Source organism: Schistocerca cancellata, chromosome 4 (genome assembly GCF_023864275.1).
Source record: "Schistocerca cancellata isolate TAMUIC-IGC-003103 chromosome 4, iqSchCanc2.1, whole genome shotgun sequence".
NCBI lineage: Eukaryota > Metazoa > Arthropoda > Insecta > Orthoptera > Acrididae > Schistocerca > Schistocerca cancellata.
The window spans coordinates 77,326,110-77,350,597 of NC_064629.1; the positions used below are offsets into that span (position 1 = coordinate 77,326,110).

Here is a 24,488-nt window from a genome sequence, read left to right on the forward strand (position 1 = left end):
ACACACACACACACACACACACACACACACACATCCATCCGCAGATATACAGACACAAGCAGACATTTGTAAAGGCAAAGAGTTTGGGCAGAGATGTCAGTCGAGGCGGAAGTACAGAGGCAAGGAAGTTGTTGAATGACAGGTGAGGTATGAGCGGCGGCAACTTGAAATTAGCGGAGGTTGAGGCCTGGTGGGTAACGGGAAGAGAGGATATACTGAAGGGCAAGTACCCATCTTCGGAGTTCTGATAAGTTGGTGTTAGTGGGAAGTATCCAGATAACCCAGACAGTGTAACACTGTGCCAAGATGTGCTGGCCGTGCGCCAAGGCGTGTTTAGCCACAGGGTGATCCTCATTACGAACAAACACTGTCTGCCTGTGTCCATTCGTGCGAATGGACAGTTTGTTGCTGGTCATTCCCACATAGAAGGCTTCACAGTGTAGGCAGGTCAGTTGGTAAGTCACGTGGGTGCTTTCACACGTGGCTCTGCCTTTGATCGTGTACAGCTTCCGGCTTACAGGACTGGTGTAGGTGGTGGTGGGAGGGTGCATGGGACAGGTTTTATACCGTGGGGGTTACAAGGGTACGAGCCAGAGGGTAGGGAAGGTGGTTTGGGGATTTCATAGGGATGAACCAAGAGGTTGCGAAGGTTAGGTGGATGGTGGAAAGACACTCTTGGTGGAGTGGGGAGGATTTCGTGAAGGATGGATCTCATTTCAGGGCAGTATTTCAGGAAGTCGTATCCCTGCTGTAGAGCCACATTCAGAGTCCGATCCAGTCCCGGAAAGTATCCTGTCACAAGTGGGGCACTTTTGGGGTTCTTCTGTGGGAGGTTCTGGGTTTGAGGGGATGAGGAAGTGGGTCTGGTTATTTGCTTCTGTAGCAGGTCAGGAGGGTAGTTGCGGGATGCGAAAGCTGTTTTCAGGTTGTTGGTGTAATGGTACAGGGATTCCGGACTGGAGCAGATTCATTTGCCACAAAGACCTAGGCTGTAGGGAAGGGACCATTTGATATGGAATGAGTGGCAGCTGTCATAATGGAGGTACTGTTGCTTGTTGGTGGGTTTGATGTGGACAGATGTGTGAAGCTGGCCATTGGACAGATGGAGGTCAACGTCAAGGAAAGTGGCATGGGATTTGGAGTAGAACCAGGTGAATCTGATGGAACCAAAGGAGTTGAGGTTGGAGAGGAAATTCTGGAGTTCTTCTTCACTGTGAGTCCAGATCATGAAGATGTCATCAATAAATCTGTACCAAACTTTGGGTTGGCATACCTGGGTCACCAAGAAGGCTTCCTCTAAGTGACCCATAAATAGGTTGGCGTACGAGGGGGCCATCCTGGTACCCATGGCTGTTCCCTTTAATTGATAGTATGTCTGGCCTTCAAGTTGCCGCCGCTCATACCTCACCTGATTGTGTGTGTGTGTGTGTGTGTGTGTGTGTGTGTGTATTTGTAAGTCTATCAACATACCAAAGCTTTCGTTCGGTAAGTTACATCATCTTTGTTTTTAGATATAATTTTCCCACGTGGAATGTTTCCCTCTATTATATTCATATCATCAATTTGAACCCAAAAATTACGTTTGTTATTGTCACTGTTGCATTTCGAAATCTTTTCTGTCATCTTACTTTCTCATTCTGTTTTTGCAAGTAGTTTCACTGTGTATTCACCTTCTCCTTTTTACTATAATCTACCATACAATTTCATCCTGCCTATATATACTCAATAATACGTAACCCACTTCCAAACCATAACCAAATCAATTTTCTTTTTCTGCTTTCAACACTACCGCTGCTATAAAATCCACAGTTCCCAGTTCACAAACAGTTCATTTCACCTACTAAACAACCATTTTGGCTAGTTCTAACAACTTTCGCTTTATTTCCATTTCTGTTATTCCCACATCACTGATCATTTTTAGCCGCTTCCCACAGTTTTTTACGTCATTATTTCTTCGACAGACAATTGTTAGCCTCATTTTCATAATCTGCCACCACAAAACCACGCCTTTTAATACATTTCCACACAGTTTTTTTCGAAATTTTCCCAAATTTCTCCACCCTTTAACGTGTTTTGGCGACAACACAAACACCTAACCTTTGTGCACATCGTTGGTTATCAACCCAAATTCACCACAGGATCAACATAGCTCATCTTTAACCAACACTTTTTCAGTGTTTTTCACACCAGATCTCCAGTTGCTTTCTAGTTCACCTTTATCTCTCCCCATATATTTTTATTTTCATTTTCCTTGCAGCCTCATGTTACACTTTCCACCTCCTAATACCATGTCACCCTCACAACATCCCCACAATGACCCCATTAAGTTTTATTTACATTCCCTCCGCAAACATGCCTTCGCCCTAGCCAGATTACGCTCCCAAATTTTATTTACTCAGGCTTGTCTGACGTTTGGCATTACCCCCAAAGAACTCACATTTAAAGTTCCCATCTCTGGCTGTAACCCTTCTTTCCATCAGTCCCTATACCAGTTCCAAACTGAACAATCCATAGCCCTCACCCACCTAATCCTTCACCTACACATCAACTCAGCCAATGAACACACCCGTCAACTTCTATCCTTAATAAAAGTCCTCAATCATTCCTCTCCCACATCCACACCGGCTGTTCAGAGCATCCTCCTACAGGCCAACTGCAAATTAGAACAGCATGCCACCCTCCACCTCAAAAAACTATCTTTCTCCTGGTTTCCCACCTCCAGAAACGCAACTCACTCACCCTCCACAACCTTTCCAGCAAACCTCAATCTCCTCTCATTGCACACAGACCCAGTCTCTCCCATCTCCTCAATCTCCCACTTCCAGCTCCACTTCCCCCCAAAACCTCAAAATTCTAATCAACACAATCTGGAACCACAACACCCTAATTCAGTAGTTAACCCTTCCTCCAAACCTCTCTCCCAATCCGAAACCTCTGTCCTATCCAAAGGCCTCACCTTCAGCCTGTAATCTCCCCACGGAAAATTACCCTCTACCACGCACCAATTAATCATTGTCAATCAAACCATCCACATTTATTTACTTTGGAAAAGTATCTGATCTGATTTTCTAGTAACATATGCGGCGACAGCTCGACGACGCCAAAGTATTTTCTAGTACGTTTATTCTTTGGAATAACAGAGATACATATATGTATTCTCCATGGTTGTTAGACTGGTAACGAGGACAGCTTCGGAAGTATCTGTTGAAAGATTGACGGGTTTCTAAGAGAGACATATTTCCTTTTCTTCTCGCTAAAGTGAGCTATTAACATTTGTGCCACTAGCGGGTTATTTGAAGAGAGAGAAAGACTGTAAACGGAAAATAATTAAGACTTGGAACCAACAGAAATCGGGACATGTAATGGAGATGGATTGAATATATAATTTCCTTCATAAATAAGGTTTGTGACCCTTTTATTCTGGAGTGAATGAACGAATGAGTTCTTTGTCTGAATCATTGATGATCGCGTTGGCCCTGTAATTAGTGGGGAAGTTTCAGCTGTGTCGAAGAGAGCCTGCAATCACCGAGTCTTTGTTAAATCGTCCAAAAAGGCTTCGTACACATCTGGAATTCGAAATCTTTCGTAACAGGAACGAATTGTTCAAACGATTGATTTTCCCAACGGAATGCAGCGCTTAACAATAATAATAAATGTAAAGATCTCTTACAGCAAGCCAGCCGCTGAATACTAAGACGAAGGGCTCCACCAGAGATTCTATTGGGCTGATTTCACGTAATGAAATATTATAGTTAAAACTGTACATAGATAAAGGAGAGAGAGAGAGAGAGAGAGAGAGAGAGAGAGAGAGAGAGAGAGAGAGAGAATGAAATTAGAGAAAATACTAATAATCTAACTTTTCGCCTGTCTTATCATGGATCAGCCTAAAGAAAAAACGGTAGGCCCTTACTTTACTGTATAGATTTATGTGTGAAAGTGAAGGGATCTTAAAGGCAACAGATACACGTCTATACAGACAAAACATTACACAAAGTTAGCGGCAAGCTGCATGCATTCATCATTCAGCATCTATTCTCCTTACATTTATACATTATAAGCCCTACTCCCAGATTCAACCAAACAGCCCTCGTCAAAGATTTACTGTCCTACACTCGTACTCTCTGCTGGAAATATCACTTTGCCACGAAGAAAAATAATCCTGATCCTACTCCTAATGATCCAACTCCCCAAAACACTATCCAAATTGAACCCTGCCTGGAACAGTTCCGTCCTCTGTCACAGATGGACCCACCTCCTCTTCCTCAAAATCACCCTCTCCAAACCTTCCAGGAATTTCTCACTTCCAGCCTTGACTCTCAATCCTTCTTGCAAAACCTTAATCCTACTCCCAACATCACCACTGCTGAAGCCCAGGCTATCCGTGATCTGAAGGCTGACTGATCCATTGTCATTCTTCCCGCGGACAAGGGTTCCACGACCGTGGTACTTGATCGTCGGGAGTATGTGGCTGAGGGACTGCGACAGCTTTCAGACAACACTACATACAATGTTTGCCAAGGTAATCCCATTCCTGCTGTCCAGGTGGAGCTTCAAGAAATCCTCAGAACCTTAGGCCTCCTGACCCCACCGACACCCCACATGCCTACCTTCTATCTACTTCCTAAAATTCACAAACCTAATCATCCCGGCCGCCCCATTGTAGCTGGTTACCAAGCCCCCACAGAACGTATCTCTGCCCACGTAGATCAACACCTTCAAACCATTACATGCAGTCTCCCATCCTTCATCAAAGATACCAACCACTTTCTCGAATGCCTGGAATCCATACCCAAGCTGTTACCCCTGAAAACCATCCTTGTAACCACTGATGCCACTTCCTTATACACAAATATACCGCACGTCCAGGGCCTCACTGCGATGGAGCACTTCCTTTCACGCCGATCACCTACCACCCTACCTAAAACCTCTTTCCTCATTACCTTAGCCAGCATCATCCTGACTCACAACTTCTTCACTTTCAAAGGCCAGACATACCAACAATTAAAGGGAACAGCCATGGGTACCAGGATGGCCCCCTCGTACGCCAACCTATTTATGGGTCGCTTAGAGGAAGCCTTCTTGGGGACCCAGGTATGTCAACCCAAAGTTTGGTACAGATTTATTGATGACATCTTCATGATCTGGACTCACAGTGAAGAACTCCAGAATTTCCTCTCCAACCTCAACTCCTTTGGTTCCATCAGATTCACCTGGTTCTACTCCAAATCCCATGCCACTTTCCTTGACGTTGACCTCCATCTGTCCAATGGCCAGCTTCACACATCTGTCCACATCAAACCCACCAACAAGCAACAGTACCTCCATTATGACAGCTGCCACTCATTCCATATCAAATGGTCCCTTCCTTACAGCCTAGGTCTTTGTGGCAAATGAATCTGCTCCAGTCCGGAATCCCTGAACCATTACACCAACAACCTGAAAACAGCTTTCGCATCCCGCAACTACCCTCCTGACCTGCTACAGAAGCAAATAACCAGACCCACTTCCTCATCCCCTCAAACCCAGAACCTCCCACAGAAGAACCCCAAAAGTGCCCCACTTGTGACAGGATACTTTACGGGACTGGATCGGACTCTGAATGTGGCTCTACAGCAGGGATACGACTTCCTGAAATCCTGCCCTGAAATGAGATCCATCCTTCATGAAATCCTCCCCACTCCACCAAGAGTGTCTTTCCACCATCCACCTAACCTTCGCAACCTCTTGGTTCATCCCTATGAAATCCCCAAACCACCTTCCCTACCCTCTGGCTCGTACCCTTGTAACCCCCACGGTATAAAACCTGTCCCATGCACCCTCCCACCACCACCTACTCCAGTCCTGTAAGCCGGAAGCTGTACACGATCAAAGGCAGAGCCACGTGTGAAAGCACCCACGTGACTTACCAACTGACCTGCCTACACTGTGAAGCTTTCTATGTGGGAATGACCAGCAACAAACTGTCCATTCGCACGAATGGACACAGGCAGACAGTGTTTGTTCGTAATGAGGATCACCCTGTGGCTAAACACGCCTTGGCACACGGCCAGCACATCTTGGCACAGTGTTACACTGTCTGGGTTATCTGGATACTTCCCACTAACACCAACTTATCAGAACTCCGAAGATGGGTACTTGCCCTTCAGTATATCCTCTCTTCCCGTTACCCACCAGGCCTCAACCTCCGCTAATTTCAAGTTGCCGCCGCTCATACCTCACCTGTCATTCAACAACTTCCTTGCCTCTGTACTTCCGCCTCGACTGACATCTCTGCCCAAACTCTTTGCCTTTACAAATGTCTGCTTGTGTCTGTATATCTGCGGATGGATGTGTGTGTGTGTGTGTGTGTGTGTGTGTGTGTGTGTGTGTGTGTGTGTGTGTGTGTGTGTGTGCGCGCGCGCCGCTAGTGTATACCTGTCTTTTTTTCCCCCTTAGGTACGTCTTTCCGCTCCCAGTACTGGAATGGCTCCTTACCCTCTCCCTTAAAACCCACATCCTTTCGTCTTTCCCTCTCCTTCCCTCTTTCCTGATGAAGCAACCGTTGGTTGCGAAAGGTTGAATTTTGTGTGGGTGTTTGTGTTTATTTGTGTGTCTATCAACATAGCAATGCTTACACACACACACACACACACACACACAGTGAAAAAATTGCAACACCAAAAAATAATTAATGTATAGTAATGAAATTTTTGAAATAAATTGGTATAGGTAACATGTGTAAGTGATTAACATTGCAAGATCACTGGTCAATGAAAGTGTGAGATAAGCCAGTGGAAATGTGAAATGTTGATACATTATTAACAACCATAATGCGGAATGCAAGCATGCAAATGTGCATGTACTGTGTTGTACATGTGCCAGAAGTCAGTTTGTGGGATAGAGTTCCACGTCTGCTGCACTCGGTAGGTCAATACGGGGACAGTTAATGCCGGTCGTGGATAACACCGGAGTTGTCAACTGGTGAAGTCCCAAATGCACTCGATTAGAGGCAGATCTGGTTGTTAAGTCCCACAGTGCTCAGAGCCATTCGAGCAGATCCGGTAATCGAGCACGCGTGCAACATATTGACAGTCTGTAGAACGTGTCGGGTTATGACAGCAATATGTGGGTGAGCATTATCGTGCTAGAAAACACCTCCTGGAATGCTGTTCAGGAATGGGAGCATAACAGGTGAAATCACCAGATCGATGTACAAATTTGCAGTCAAGGTGCACGGGGTAACCAAGAGAGTGCTTCTGCTGTCATATTCCACGTGTAGGTACAGTGTGTCACGCACATAACAAGTTTGTCGCAGGCCCTCAACTGGAAACCTCCTACCCGACACGAGGCAATCACTGGCACCACACGGCCACCAATGACACCGAGGCGGACTGATGACCGTAGATGTTAAGTCCCACAGTTCTCAGAGCCATTTGACACTGAGGCAAAACCACATTTCACCAGAAAACACAACAGACCTCCAACCTGCTCTCCAATGAGCTCTTGCTTGACACCATTGAAGTCACAGATGGTGGGGGTTTGGGGTCAGTGGATTTCACACTACAGGGTGTCTTACTTGGAGCTGCCCTGGAAGTAACCTACATGTAAGAGTTCACTGTGTCACTGTGATGCCAGCTGCTGCTGCTGCTGCAGACGGAGTACGATGCACCATAGCCACACACTAAACACGATGGTCTTCTCTCTAGGCAGGGCCACATCGCTCTCTGGAGTCCAGTCTTTTTGCAACAGTACAATCTCGTAACTGCCGCTGCCGGCAACCGTGTACAGTGGCTACGTTCCTGCCGAGTCCTTCGGTAATATCACAGGAGGAACATCCGGTTTCTCGTAGACCTATTACACGACTTCATTCGAACTCGGTACGGTGATGGCATCTCTATCACCTTACAGGCATTCTCGACTAACGTCGACTCCACACATCCGGTCTCGAAGGTAACTGATGCTCACGATCGTTAGAGTGTCTACATAAAGCGAACCGCATTTGCGTACTCGTAGTGGAGCTACTAGCATCACTCTCATGTGAATGGTGTGAAATTTGAATAGACATCACGTTTCAGGTGTAGACGATGCTTAATTCACATGACTCCTCCTCGGTGTTGCAATTTTTTCAGACAAAATATAAATAACGTAGCAGCTCGGCCTAGAATTACAGTCCACTGCACAAATGTCACTCAGTTTATTGGGTCCTTATCAGACTGGGATGGCAATTGTGTATATGTAAGCTTTATTGTTAGGGAACTTGTGCATATATATATATATATATATAAAAACAAAGATGATGTGACTTACCAAATGAAACTGCTGGCAGGTCGACAGACACACAAACGAACACAAACATACACACAAAATTCAAGCTTTCGCAACAAACTGTTGCCTCATCAGGAAAGAGGGAAGGAGAGGGAAAGACGAAAGGATGTGGGTTTTAAGGGAGAGGGTAAGGAGTCATTCCAGTCCCGGGAGCGGAAAGACTTACCTTAGGGGGAAAAAGGACGGGTATATGTCTGCTTGTGTCTGTATATGTGTGGATGGATATGTGTGTGTGTGCGCGCGAGTGTATATATATATACAAAGATGATGTGACTTACCAAATGAAAGTGCTGGCAGGTCGACAGACACACAAACGAACACAAACATACACACAAAATTCAAGCTTTCGCAACAAACTGTTGCCTCATCATGTCTCATGTCTGCTTGTGTCTGTATATGTGTGGATGGATATGTGTGTGTGTGCGAGTGTATACCCGTCCTTTTTTCCCCCTAAGGTAAGTCTTTCCGCTCCCGGGACTGGAATGACTCCTTACCCTCTCCCTAAAACCCACATCCTTTCGTCTTTCCCTCTCCTTCCCTCTTTCCTGATGAGGCAACAGTTTGTTGCGAAAGCTTGAATTTTGTGTGTATGTTTGTGTTCGTTTGTGTGTCTGTCGACCTGCCAGCACTTTCATTTGGTAAGTCACATCATCTTTGTTTTTAGGTATATTTTTCCTACGTGGAATGTTTCCTTCTATTATAACCATATATATATATATAAATTTGTACCTGCATCCATCAGTACCATGTCTCCATCTCTCAAAACCTGGTCATTGTTAATGTAATGAATAATATTGGCACGATCCCCACCAGCTACTACTGGGGGATAAGCAAGTTGCTGTGCCCCATGCATTCGACACTCAAAATCGACACGAGCTTGCAATTCGTGTTCTGTTGTGCAATTCTTTGTGACGGACATCGTTGTTGCAATTGCTTTGGATGCTATTTCACATGAAGTCTTCATCAAATTTATTTCTGCATCAGATTTGTAAAGACGCAGGCGGTGAATGAAAGGTCTCGGTGATGACCAGGTCTACAAGAGAGAGAAAAAAAATTATGTTTTGGCTGTATAAAGCAGTTCAAACACATTCAGAGTTAGTTTTATGACAACACACAAATTATATATTGAATAAAAACATCCACACAAATTCATCCAGAGCCTCGTCTCCTATCAAAATATTTAATTTCAAACTTTCTCGCATTACATTAGATGACACCCTTCTAACAGCCATGTACCGCAAGTCTCTAGAGGAACGGAAGGTTCCAAATGATTGGAAAAGAGCACAGGTAGTCCCAGTCTTCAAGAAGGGTTGTCGAGCAGATGCGCAAAACTATAGACCTATATCTCTTACGTCAATCTGTTGTAGAATTTTAGAACATGTTTTTTGCTCGAGTATCATGTCGTTTTCGGAAACCCAGAATCTACTCTGTAGGAATCAACATGGATTCCGGAAACAGTGATTGTGTGCGACCCAACCCGCTTTATTTGTTCACGAGACCCCAGAAAATATTAGTTACAGGCTCCCAGGTAGATGCTATTTTCCTCGACTTCCGGAAGGCGTTCAATACAGTTCCGCACTGTCGCCTCATAAACGAAGTAAGAGCCTACGGAATATCAGACCAGCTGTGTGGCTGGATTGAAGAGTTTTTAGCAAACAGAACACAGCATGTTGTTATCAATGGAGAGACATCTATAGACGTTAAGGTAACCTCTGGCGTGCCACAGGGGAGTATTATGGGACCATTGCTTTTCACAATATATATAAATGACCTAGTAGATAGTGTCTGAAGTTCCATGCGGCTTTTCGCGGATGATGCTGTACTATACAGAGAAGTTGCAGCATTAGAAAATTGTAGTGAAATGCAGGAAGATCTGCAGTGGATAGGCACTTGGTGCAGGGAGTGGCAACTGACCTTTAACATAGACAAATGTAATGTATTGTGAATACATAGAAAGAAGGATCCTTTATTGTATGATTATATGATAGCGGAACAAACACTGGTAGCAGTTACTTCTGTAAAATATCTGGGAGTATGCGTGCGCAACGATTTGAAGTGGAATGATCATATAAAATCAATTGTTGGTAAAGCGGGTACCAGGTTGAGATTCATTGGGAGAGTCCTTAGAAAATGTAGTCCATCAACAAAGGAGGTGGCTTACAAAAACACTCGTTCGACCTATACTTTAGTATTGCTCATCAGTGTGGGATCCGTACCAAATCGGGTTGACGGAGGAGATAGAGAAGATCCGAAGAAGAGCAGCGCGTTTCGTCACAGGGTTATTTGGTAACCGTGATAGCGTTACGGAGATGTTTAGCAAACTCAAGTGGCAGACTCTGCAAGAGAGGCGCTCTGCATCGTGATGTAGCTTGCTCGCCAGGTTTCGAGAGGGTGCGTTTCTGGATGAGGTATCTAATATATTACTTCCCCCTACTTATACCTCCCGAGGAGATCACGAATGTAAAATTAGAGAGATTCAAGCGCGCACGGAGGCTTTCAGACAGTCATTCTTCCCATGAACCATACGCGACTGGAACAGAAAAGGGAGGTAATGACAGTGGCACATGAAGTGCCCTCCACCACACACCGTTGGGTGGCTTGCGGAGTATAAATGTAGATGTAGATGTAGATTATTTAAATCCACCCACATATTTTCATCAGTTGTAGAGCTAAAGTCCGATTCCATGATTTAGTTTCTACACACTATCTACTAACAAAACGTAGTACATATGAACTTAGTAAACAAACAACAATAAACAGCCAACACCTGCAGTTTCTCTCACTCGCACTCGGCTGTTTACATCAGTTGCACGCACTCCAGCATGGCCACACAGGTACATGACCTGAACTTGTCAGAACATGATTTCCGCACATCGTGTGGTGTCATTTTTGTCACAAAGAGTGGGTACCTAATAAATGATTAAAGGGTTCAAAGAAAGTTAATGGAAGTTATAGAGTCTATTAATGATTTTTTCAAAATTAACTTAAAAGTTGGTGCATTACTCAAAAATAAACTTTGTTAATTAATGATTCATGGATTAACTGTCTTGTGCCCAGCAATGCCCTTTGCAAAATTTTGGATGTATGGAAATTTAACTGTAATTTTGTTTCCATGTTAAACTACAAGTCCATGATAATTGATTATGTGAGTTGTTTACATGTCAGAGGAAGGGAAGGGTGTGTTACATTAAATTTTAGATTCCCAATAGTGAGCTGAATAAGCCACTTTACAAATCAGGAGAAAGACAAAGATATATCACCTCCAACAAAATCATGCTTCATGGAGTACTCATCTTTTCAACGGAAACTTTGGGTTGATATCTGCTTTAATTACTTAACACACATCACTCTTTGTAATACCTACATCCAAAACAAGTTTTTTGCAACAAGTATATGTTCTAGAAGACAACCTCTCTGCTTTCAGGAACAACAATATTTTTCATCTGGACTGTTACTAGATTTATTTACTTCGCAGTTGTGATTTGAGCATGTCCGCCACTCTCAAGTGATAATGCACCATATCACTTGAGAATGGCACACATGTAAAACTCATGATTGTTAAATAAATGAATTGGTTGGTTGGTTGGTTGGTTTGGGGGATGAAAGGGACCAGACTGCTACGGTCATCGGTCCCTTTTTCCAAATACAAAGAACACCCACAGAGAATAAAAACGAGGAACGGAATAGATCACAGATGATACAGAACAAGAGAAACGGAGACAAGGACAAGACAAAATGAACTAAAACCACACAGAGTGTGACAGTCCGACCATAGAAATAAAAAAGGAAAAGCCAACCACTTAGAAACACATTAAAAGATCAGTTTAAAATCATAGGCCAAAGGCCAGAATCAACACAAAAAATAAAATAAAACAGAAACACTCACATGAAAGAATAAAAACTCCCCGCCCTAATAAAACGTAAAACTAAGGCAGCCATAACAGGGTCATCAGATAAAACGGCAGGGAGCGTATCAGGCAGCGCAAATGTCTGCCTGACCACAGCTAAAAGGGGGCAGGCCAACAGAATGTGGGCCACCATCAAAGCCGCCCCGCAGCGACATACAGGAGGGTCCTCCCGGCGCAGTAAATAACTGTGTGTTAGCCGGGAGTGGCCAATGCGGAGCCGACAAAGGACGACTGAGTCTCTGCGAGTGGCTCGCACGGAGGACCGCCACACAGTCGTCATCTCCTTAATGGCACGGAGTTTATTGGGTGTAATCCGATCGCGCCATTCAGCGTCCCAAAGCGCAAAAACTTTTCGGCGGAGGACTGCCCGCAAATCAGCCTCTGTGAGGCCAACATCCAGAGATGGTTTACTCGTGGCCTCTTTCGCCAGGCGGTCAACATGTTCATTGCCTGAGATACCGACATGACCGGGGGTCCACACAAAGACCACAGAGCGGCCGCAACGCGCAAGAGTATGCAGGGACTCATGGATAGCCATCACCAGACGAGAACGAGGAAAACACTGGTCGAGAGCTCATAAACCGCTCAGGGAATCGCTACAGATAACGAAGGACTCACCTGAGCAGGAGCGGATATACTCTAGGGCTCGAAAGATGGCGACTAGCTCAGCAGTGTAAACGCTGCAGCCAGCCGCCAAGGACCGTTGTTCGGAATGGTCCCCTAGAGTTAGCGCATACCCGACACGACCAGCAACCATCGAACCGTCGGTGTAAACAATTCCAGAGCCCTGATACGTGGCCAGGATGGAATAAAAGCGGCGGCGGAAGGCCTCTGGAGGGACCGAGTCCTTCGAGCCCTGTGCCAAGTCGAGCCGAAGGCAAGGGCAAGGAACACACCACGTGGGTGTACGCAGAGGCGCCCGGAAAGGAGGTGGAACAGGGAAAAACCCAAGCCTGCAGAGAAGCTCCTTGATGCGTACGGCGATCGGACAACCCGACTGGGGCCGACGGTCTGGCAGATGGACGACTGACTGCGGGAACAGGACACGATAATTTGGATGCCCGGGCAAGCTTACAACATGGGCAGCATAAGCGGCCAGCAAACGTTGGCGCCGGAACCGCAGTGGAGGTACACCTGCCTCCACTAGTACGCTGTCCACAGGGCTGGTGCGGAAAGCACCAGTGGCAAGGCGTATCCCACTGTGGAGAATTGGGTCCAGCACCCGTAACGCAGATGGGGATGCTGAGCCATAAGCCAGGCTCCCATAATCCAGACGGGACTGGATTAACGCCTGGTAGAGCCGCAACAGGGTAGAACGGTCGGCGCCCCAGCGGGTGTGGCTCAAGCATCTCAGAGCGTTTAGATGCCGCCAACACGTCTGTTTAAGCTGCTGGATATGAGGCAGCCAAGTCAACCGGGCATCGAAAACCACCCCCAAAAACCTGTGGGTCTCCACCACAGCAAGGAGTTCGTCGGCAAGATAAAGCCGCGGTTCAGGATGGACTGTTCGGCGCCGGCAGAAATGCATAACGCGGGTCTTGGCTGCCGAAAACTGAAACCCATGTGCTACAGCCCAAGACTGCGCCTTACGGATAGCGCCCTGTAGCTGACGTTCAACAGCTGCAATGCCAGTAAAGCTGTAATAAAGGCAGAAGTCGTCAGCATACAGGGAAGCAGAGACAGAATTTCCCACGGCCGCAGCGAGCCCATTAATGGCTATTAAAAACAGGCAGACACTTAAAACAGAACCCTGTGGCACACCGTTCTCCTGGACGTGGGTGGAACTATAGGAGGCTGCAACTTGCACGCGGAAGGTACGATACGACTGGAAATTGCGGATAAAGATCGGCAAAGGGCCCCGAAGACCCCATCCATGAAGCGTAGAAAGGATGTGATGATGCCATGTCGTATCGTATGCCTTCTGCATGTCGAAAAAGACAACGACCAGGTGCTGACGGCGGGCAAAGGCAGTACGGATGGCCGACTCCAGGCTCACCAGATTGTCGGCGGCGGAGCGGCCTTTCCGGAACCCACCCTGAGACGGAGCCAGAAGGCCCCGAGACTCCAGTACCCAATTTAAGCGCTGGCTCACCATCCGTTCGAGAAGCTTACAAAGAACGTTGGTGAGGCTAATGGGGCGGTAGCTGTCCACCTCCAGAGGGGTCTTTCCAGGTTTCAAAACGGGGATGACAACGCCTTCCCACCATTGCGACGGAAACACCCCCTCGACCCAAAGACGGTTGTAAAGATCGAGAAGGCGCCGCTGGCAGTCCACTGAAACGTGTTTCAGCATCTGACAGTGGATGCCATCTGGCCCAGGAGCGGTATCAGGGCAAGCAGCTAGGGCACTGCGAAATTCCCACTCACTGAATGGAGCATTGTAAGATTCTGGGTGGTTGGTGCGAAACGAAAGGCTCCGACGTTCCATCCGCTCTTTAATGGAGCGGAAGGCCTGGGGGTAATTCGCAGAAGCGGAACTCATAGCAAAATGCTCTGCTAAGCGATTGGCAATGACGTCGGAGTCAGTACAAACTGCTCCATTCAGTGAGAGCGCAGGGATGCTGGCAGGGGTCCGATAGCCGTAGACGCGTCGAATCTTGGCCCAGACCTGCGAAGGAGTGACATGGAGGCCAATGGTGGACACATACCGCTCCCAGCACTCCTTCTTGCCTTGGCGGATAAGGAAGCGGGCCCGCGCACACAGCCGTTTGAAGGCGATAAGGTGGTCTAAGGAGGGATGTCGCTTGTGACGCTGGAGCGCCCGCCGGCGATCTTTAATCGCTTCAGCGATCTCAGGCGACCACCAAGGCACAGCCTTCCGCCGAGGGGACCCAGAAGAACGGGGAATGGCAGATTCGGCGGCAGTAACGATGCCGGTGGTGACCGATTGAACCACCGCATCAATGTCGTCATTAGAGAGAGACTCAAGAGCGGCAGTGGAGGAGAACAAGTCCCAGTCAGCCTTATTCATAGCCCATCTGCTAGGGCGCCCAGAAGAGTGACGCTGTGGTAGTGACAGAAAGATCGGAAAGTGGTCACTACCACACAGGTCGTCATGCACACTCCATTGGACAGACGGTAAGAGGCTAGGGCTACATATTGAAAGGTCAATGGCGGAGTATGTGCCATGCGCCACACTGAAGTGTGTGAAGGCACCATCATTTAAAATCGAGAGATCGAGCTGTGACAATAAATGCTCAACAATGGCGCCTCGACCTGTTGCCACTGACCCACCCCACAGAGGGTTACGGGCGTTGAAGTCGCCCAATAGCAAGAAAGGTGGCGGCAATTGGGCTATCAGCGCAGCCAGGACATGCTGCGAGACATCACCATCCGGTGGAAGGTAAAGACTGCAGACGGTAACAGCCTGTGGCGTCCACACCCGAACAGCGACAGCCTCTAAAGGTGTGTGGAGAGGGACAGACTCGCTGTGCAGAGTGTGAAGGACATAGAGGCAGATGCCACCCGACACCCTTTCATATGCTGCCCGGTTCTTATAATAACCCCGATAGCCACGGAGGGCGGGGGTTCGCATTGCTGGAAACCAAGTTTCCTGAAGAGCAATGCAGAAGAAAGGGTGAAGGCTGATAAGTTGTAGGAGCTCAGCTAGATGGTGGAAAAAACCACCGCAGTTCCACTGGAGGATGATATTGTCCATGGCTGAGAAAGGCGTGAAAGGACTGGGAAGGCAATTTACGCCGCTTGTTCACTCACTGCCACCGATTCAGTACCCGTACGAGAGGCATCCATGGCGTCTGAGGGACCAGCGAGATCAAGGTCCTCAGCGGATGCTAGAATCTCGACTGCATCCTCAGACGCAGAGCGCGAAAGGTACGGTGGGGTTGGCACCACCGCAAGTTCTTTGGCCTTAGAGGTCTTTCTCTTGGACTTCTCTCGCTGAACCTTGGGTTGCACCGGCTGGGAAGGCTTCACCGATTCAGTCTCCGGGACAGAGGAGGATCGTGAAGCCCTACGCCCGGCCACTGGTGAGGACTTATGCCACTGGCGGCCGTCATCCTTCCCGCTGGTGGAACCCTGGGAAGGGAGGGTCCCAAGGGAACTCTTACGGGCGAGAGTAGCCGAAGAAGTTAGACGCTTCTCCGGCTGAGAAGCGGGGACGGACGTCCCCGACGGGTGGGAGGAGGTTGCTCCTGAGGTAGGTGGTGCAGGAGCAACCGGTTGGGTAGAGCCCCCCACAGGCAAGGGGGCAGGAGGAGTCTTACTGCTTATCGAGCTGGCTGGAAGTCTCGAAACTGATGGGGCTAGCACAGTTGTCGTAGCAGCTGCATAAGAAGATGTCATTCTCACAGGATGGAGTCTGTCATATTTCCTTTTGGCCTCAGTATAGGTCAGCCGGTCCAGGGTCTTATATTCCATAATTTTGCGCTCTTTCTGAAAGACTTTGCAGTCAGGCGAGCTAGGTGAATGGTGCTCCCCGCAGTTGACACGGATGGGAGGCGGGGCACATGGAGTATCGGGATGAGACGGGCGTCCGCAATCTCGACATGTGAGGCTGGAAGTGCAGCGGGAAGACATATGGCCGAACTTCCAGCACTTGAAGCACCGCATCGGGGGAGGAATATAGGGCCTGACGTCACATCGGTAGACCATCACTTTGACCTTTTCCAGTAACGTATCACCCTCGAAGGCCAAGATGAAGGCACCGGTAGCTATCTGATTTTCCTTCGGACCCCGATGAACGCGCCGGACGAAATGTACACCCCTGCGCTCTAAGTTGGCGTGCAGCTCGTCATCAGACTGCAAAAGAAGGTCCTTATGGTAAATAACTCCCTGAACCATATTTAAACTCTTATGCGGCATGATCGTAACAGCAACATCCCCCAACTTGTCACAAGCAAGCAACCGTCGTGACTGGGCAGAGGATGCCGTTTGGATCAGGACTGATCCAGAGCGCATTTTTGACAAGCCCTCCACCTCCCCAAACTTGTCCTCTAAATGCTCAACGAAGAACTGAGGCTTTGTGGAGAGAAAAGACTCCCCATCAGCTCTCGTACAAACTAAGAATCGGGGCGAATAACTATTACCTCCATCCTGAGACTTACGCTCCTCCCACGGCGTGGCCAGAGAGGAGAATGTTTTCGGATTGTACTTTTCAGCATTAAATTGAGCCCGAGAACGCTTAGAGACTGCTGGCGGCTGGCCGCCAGCGAGAGATGATGTACCACGCTTCATTGCGGGTCATCCGCCCTGATGCCACCTACTCCGACCAAGGGCCCTCCCCACGGGCGCCACCCAGCCGCAGCAATAGCCAACTGGCAGGATGGCCATTGCCGGGAGTCCTAATGCCCCAGGGAGACGGGCATCTACTCCTTGGCATACATGGGGAGTTAACGGCGCAGGCATCAGTAGAGCGATCCCTGTGTTGTCAGGGGGCTACAACCAAGAGGGTACATGGCGGCCCCACCACAACGGACTGGCTACCGTGCTGGATCTTAGGTGCAAAACTGTCCAAGGTCGTCGTCGCAGTTAAAAGAAACACTGCAGAGTGCAGCGTGGGAATCGCACCCAGGGACGTATCCTCGCCCAAGAGATGGAAAACGAGCGGGACACCATTTCAACGACGAAAAAGCCGGCTAAAGGTCTCAATGCACGACGGATACAGTGCACCACGTAAGGCGCCCTTCCCCAATTGGCTCGCTCTTCGGAATAATTTAGAAAGATGGAGGTCAAACCCGAGAGGGGACCATCACATAAGGCCAAAACATGTGAGACTCCTTTTAGTCGCCTCTTACGACAGGCAGGAATACCGCGGGCCTATTCTAACCCCCGAACCCGCAGGGGGAAAATAAATGAATTCAGTAACAGTCTAGACAGAACTCGTTTTCAGATCTGAAATACTGTTGGGTTGTGGACACACACACACACACACACACATATACACACACACACACACACACACACACACACACACAAAGAAAAAAAATGAAAGCTCTCTGCTGATCATAAGATTAGATAAGACAAGGAATTGTGAGAGACTAAATACTGAATAACAATCAAGTCAGTGAGGACACAGGTAGTGAATAAGTATCTCTCTATTCCATAAACAGTTCTAAGAATGTTAAGAGAGTAGGGTGTAGAAGGGTATGGGGAGTGAGAGGGAGAGAGAAAATCCAGGTGATGTAGATGTGTAAGAAAAACTCATTAATGAATCATTTGGAAGACAAGCAAATTCTAATTTTGTAACAAGATGCTATGGTCAGCCAAAAAGGACTACTTCATACTGAATTTATCTCATTTTTCTGGATTATTACTCAAAATGTGTGTACACCTCAAGAGAAGAAACAGTCAGTTACTACACTTGACAGCTAAAACATCTTATTTTTAATAACAGAATCATACATTTGAGAAGTCAAACAGATTGAACTTCTCCATGAATGGTGAGAATGAAGGCATTTTAAAATAAGAGAAATTCATTTCTGGATTCTGGAAAAATTAACAGCTGCTGGTGTCTAAAAACAGCAGAACAGACACTATTCTACTTACGTATGTTTTATGTTCAATTATGCTGAACGATTTTCTATCAAAAATGATCTGCTTTTGACAAACATGTATCACATCTTAATCTCAAAAGATACGCTAAACAAAAAATTGTTGAAAGCTTCATATGAATTTAAACACACTCACTGCCAAAACTCAACCACAATTCACTTCTACGGCAGAACAACGTTCTCCTGATCTGTCAGAAGTAAATCTATTAATGAGCACATACAACTACAAGGCTTCTCAATTAAAATAGGACCTTAATTGTGACAGTATTATGGGGAAAGCTATGAAATAGTTTTGCCATGTTCTAGTTCATATTTCAGTAAACTTGCATCATGGTCAACACTTAAAAATAAGAAAGGAAAAAATGCACTAACCGTGGAAAATCAGAAAGTTGCAGTAAAACAGAAAAAGCATATTGTGTTCAGTCTCCTTTTAATGATGCCCACATGAGAAGTGAACAAAACTGCCAGTGCCATTAGTTATTAGTTATTTATTCAACTTATGATTGCTCAGAATATATTTGCACTTTATCGTCTTACAGAGGTAAATTTTTTCTTAATTTGCACATATTCCTCATTTGCAGATTTAAGTTAATCAGCATTAGCAGCATTAATCATGTATTAAAGAGCTCAGTGCTTTAATAGAAATGCCTTAACATATCACAACACAAATTATCTATGCAAATTTCAGAACGTCAGTACTTCAGGATGTTTATATTAGTAAGCAATTTTGTGCATGTCTTTTACATTATAACTCTGAAATAATGTACTGAATAAAATGTGTGATTGTGGAACATAGTAGATTGAGACAGTCTAGTATCACAAAACATACACAGGCACCGTTTGCACTTAGTGAGGCTAATTGATGATACAAGAGTATTTTTTAAATATTTTGCAAGAGACAGACTGAGATGAAATTTGTAAGCTACAAGTATCTATATCATTTCACACAGTTGACAACAGACTAGGCAAATATGGTGAAAGAATTTTTTGTGGCAAACTAATCGAAAAACTTTCTCTACCACAAGCACATCTGCAAACATGAGATTACAATCAAGGGGACCAAAGGAATCAAAGTAACATGTCTTCTGAAGTTAACTTAACTGTTAACTAAAAATAGAATAACAAGCAGAATAAAAGCAGTTTGTTTGAAAGTACACATTTGTAAAATCAAACTCTGCTGCTCAGTAACAATCAATACTTTATTACTCCACCCTTTTAGATTAGATTAGATATAGTTTTTGTTTCAATCAATCCATAGTGAGGAGATCCTCTAGGGTGTAGAAAATGTCAGGAAACAAGAATACACAACACATATTTACACAGAAATGTAAATATGCTAATGTACCATCCACAGATTCCAGTGAAATGGTTCTCATAGATGTGTAAAAAGTCCAAAAAAGCTTGAACATATTTTCAAAGAAAGATAATAGCAAACTTGTCGCAAAACATGTAAATGTTCAACACACTGAGGTTCTCATGATAATTCTTAGGCTTTTGTAACCATGCATCATCAAACACAAAAATCATTTTATGGTACTTATTTACAGTTGATCACATTACTGCAGTGAATTTGTACAGAAGTCAGATTGTACATAATTTTCACATTATTTAATATGTTTAGTAAGATACACACATCAGTTGATTCTATTGAGAAATTCATCAATGGAGTAGAAGGGGTTGACCACCAATAAATCCTTTAGGGTCCTCTAAACTAAAACTTAATTAGTAATTAACCTGTTCATGGCTGTTGACAAGTTCTTGAAAATGTGTGTTCCTGAATAATGGACACCCTTCTGGATTAAAGTACCTGACCTTAAATTTCTGTGAAGATTATTCTTATTTCTAGTATTAATTCATGAACTAAGCAGCAAGTTTGAAAAAGAGATATACAGGGTGTACATAAAGTCCAGCAACACTTTCAGTTATTTCTTGCACAAGAACTAAACATTGTACATTTTGAAGGGAAACCCCGAAAAATTTTTTTTACAAACATTCTATATGCGAACCATGAGTGGCCCAGCAGATGTCAATATGGTAATCAAATTGATGCCATACCCGTCATAACATGGCATCATCGACTGTGGCAGTCACTTCCCATATTCTCTCCCAGAGCTCTGCTACATCACGTGGTAGAGGCGGTACATACACCAGATCTATGATGTGTCCCTAAAGAAAAAAGTCACACAGTGTGAGATCTGGTGATTGGAGAGGCCATTTCATGAAACAGGTGTCCCAACTGTAGCACGGCCGATCCATCAATGCGGCAGCCCTGTGTTCAGGTACCCACAAACTTCATGATGAAAATGGGGTGGAGCCCCATCCTGCTGAAAGACGAATGGAGAGTCCGATAGCATTTGAGGCATCAGCCATTGCTACAACATGTTCAAGTAGGAATATCCAATGACAGTGCTCTTGGCTAAGAAGAATGGCCAGTACAGTTTTCAATGTGACAAGGCACACATTTACCTTTGGGGAATCACACTCAAATTCAGTGATTTCGTGTGGATTCTTTGTACCCCAGATTCAACAATTATGCCCGTTCACTTTCCCATTAGTGTGGAAAGCGGCTTCGTTGCTACAAATTAAGTGATCAAAAATGCCATCCCCATCCTCATTCAATTCTTGCAACTGCGAACAAAACTCAAAATGCTTGTCTTTGTCGTCATCATTGAGCTTCTGCACTAGCTCCAATTTGAATGATTTCACAGGCAGCTTCTGTCACAGGACTTTGCACACTGTCAATGGAGCAATTTCAAGTTCACAGGATGCAAGACACACCAGTTTCTTTGGACTCCTAATGAATGTCTTTCGTACACGCTCCACATTCACTTCTCTCACACTGGGATGTCCGCTGGGAAATTTGCTGGGCACAAGCAACCCGCAACCCATCATAACAAATTTGTTGTGGCAGTGGTAAATGGCCTTCCGTTGGTGGCTTCTTACTGTACTTGGTTCTAAACATCTGCTGAGCAGTTGTAGCACACTTGTTTTTGTCACACTCCAACACACAGAAAGCTTGCTCCGCACCTGAACTCACCGTGTTTGCTACTAGTGTTGACTATTCGCAAATTACCAAACTACACTGTGGTGGTATACATGAAAAAAAAACTTTCAGGGTTTCTCTTCAAAATGACATGTACACCCTGTATTATTTATGACAAACTTCATAAAGAAATAAATATTTTGGAAGCATTAGTTGATATCTCTAGTTCCATAAACCTGCCTCTGCCGGATGTTCTTGAGTTCACACGACAAATATTTCTTATTGCATCTTTTTTATACTCAGAAAAATTTAGCTTGGTTTGATGTGTTACAACCAAAAATAATCTTGTATGACATTATGGAATGAAAGTAGCATAATATGCTAGCTTTTTTATTTATATATCACCTATGTATGACAACATTAGCATTAGAAGTAGAGTTTTGTTTGGATGGTTGAGTAGTCATGTGGTGTGCTGCTCCCAGTTGAATTTGTTATCAAGCTGTAATCCCAAGAATTTAACACTGTCTATTTCTCTCTCTCTCTCTCTCTCTCTCTCTCTCTCTCTCTCTCTCTCTCTCTCTCTCTCTCTCTTTTTTACAAAGTTAATGATGAAGAATTAGCTAAGAACTATTTATTAATGTCCATGACAATTTCATTAACCAATGTTTTTAAGATTATACTTGTTTTGCTGTTTATTACAATGTTTGTATCATCTGCAAACCAAACAAACTTGTCATCTGGCAGTGTTACAGATGAAAGGTCGTTGACATAAACAAGAAAAAGTAAGGGCCCTAACATGGAGCCTTGTGGGACACCACATGTAATGATAGACACTGGATGATATCTGATAGCTTAATGCACATCTCTTTCCTACTGACACCCTTCATTTCCTGTCAGAGATATAGGATTTGAACTATTTTGCAGCATTTCCTGTTACACTGTAATATTCTGATTTACTTAAAAGGACATTGTGATTTACACAGTCAAAATGGCTCTGAGCACTATGCGACTAAACTTCTGAGGTCATCAGTCGATTTACACAGTCAAATGCCTTTGACAGATCACAAAATATGCCAGTAGCCTATAATTTATTGTCTAACAAATTAAATACATTCTCGCTGTCCGTGCAGATAGCCTCCTCAGACTGTAAAACACTCAGATCCTCCTCAATATGCCATCCATAAGGTGCTTGAGATACTGTTGCTTGAGCTTGCCCAATTCTTTCATAGTGGCCCTCCCGAGGCCATTGAGTCCACGAAGTGGATTTGTAACACGATGCACTGGAAGTTTCAGCTGGACACTAGAACAGTCAATCCAATGTATATCTGCCTTCCGAAAGAAGATGCACAGAAGGTAAGTTATCATCTTGATGCTGTGAATACATAGAAAGAAAGATCCCTTATCATTTAGCTACAATATAGCAGGTCAGCAACTGGAAGCAGTTAATGCCATAAATTATCTGGGAGTACGCATTAGGAGTGATTTAAAATGGAATGATCATATAAAGTTGATCATCGGTAAAGCAGATGCCAGACAGATTCATTGGACGAATCCTAAGGAAATGCAATCCAAAAACAAAGGAAGTAGGTTACAGTACACTTGTTCGCCCGCTGCTTGAATACTGCTCAGCAGTATGGAATCCGTACCAGATAGGGTTGATAGAAGAGATAGAGAAGATTCAATGGAGAGCAGTGCGCTTCGTTACATGGTCATTTAGTAATCGCGAAAGCATTACGGAGTTGATAGATAGACTCCAGTGGAAGACTCTGCAGGAGAGACGCTCAGTAGCTCGGTATGGGCTTTTGTTGAAGTTTCGAGAACATACCTTCACCGAAGAGTCAAGCAGTATATTGCTCCCTCCCACATATACCTCGCGAAGAGACCAAGAGGATAAAATCAGAGATTAGAGCCCACACAGAGGCATAGAGACAATCCTTCTTTCCATGAACAATACGAGACTGGAATAGAAGGGAGAACTGATAGAGGTACTCAAGGTACCCTCCACCACACACCATCAGGTGGCTTGCGGAGTACGGATGTAGATGTAGATGTAGAAAGATGAACTCATTGCCAAAATGTTGACTCTATGGTTGAACAACAGACTGAAGGATCCTGTCCCAATATTGCACAGCACTCAAATTACCCTCAATAGCTCTAATAGTTTTCTCCTGACACTCGTAAGTGATGCTGGCCCAAAACACAACCGACCCTCTCCCTGCTGAACCTGAGGGACTACGCAAATGAAGCATGCACTGGCCACCCTGACACTCGTCTATGACACTCGTCAAACATCAGACAAAACTTGCAACATTGTGCTGAAGGGAGGGGTGATATAATTGACACCTTGAGGTCATACTGATCATGTGGAGGTGATTTCATACCTTGTAAGTCGACGCAGCCCTCAGAGTTGCCTTCAGAAAGGTAGCATACAGTTCTGTTGCATTCTCCTCTAGGTACTTACAAGCCATAATTTGTAGGTAGCGATTATCACCTGGTGTTATCGATCATGCTTGAAAGGACACTGAAAGCCATGCTGACAGTCTGAACAGTATTTACAAGCCACAATGTCCTGTTCAATCTAGGAAAGACAGTGCATTCTACTGAACAGCACCGAGAATACAGATTTACTTTTACTTCTGAGACACAGGTGGCTATGTATAGTGATTTCCTGCAGTTGAGAGTACTGAGAAAAGGTTTCTGATTATTATTAAAAAAAAACTTTTTTCAGATATTATAACAAAGCCATGTATAAAACCATAGTTCATTACAGCTACTTTATATCAT

The 24,488-nt window shown here is 45.2% G+C and overlaps 1 protein-coding gene across 1 annotated transcript in view; it reads right to left on the bottom strand.

The window, feature by feature from the left end:
- Positions 1-24,488, bottom strand: part of LOC126183648 (xaa-Pro aminopeptidase 3-like) — a 208,967-nt gene that overhangs the window by 36,539 nt on the left and 147,940 nt on the right. The window contains exon 4 of the mRNA XM_049925791.1: positions 9,034-9,337. Within this exon, the coding sequence (XP_049781748.1) occupies positions 9,034-9,337 (304 nt within the window). The remainder of the gene's footprint in view (positions 1-9,033; positions 9,338-24,488) is intronic.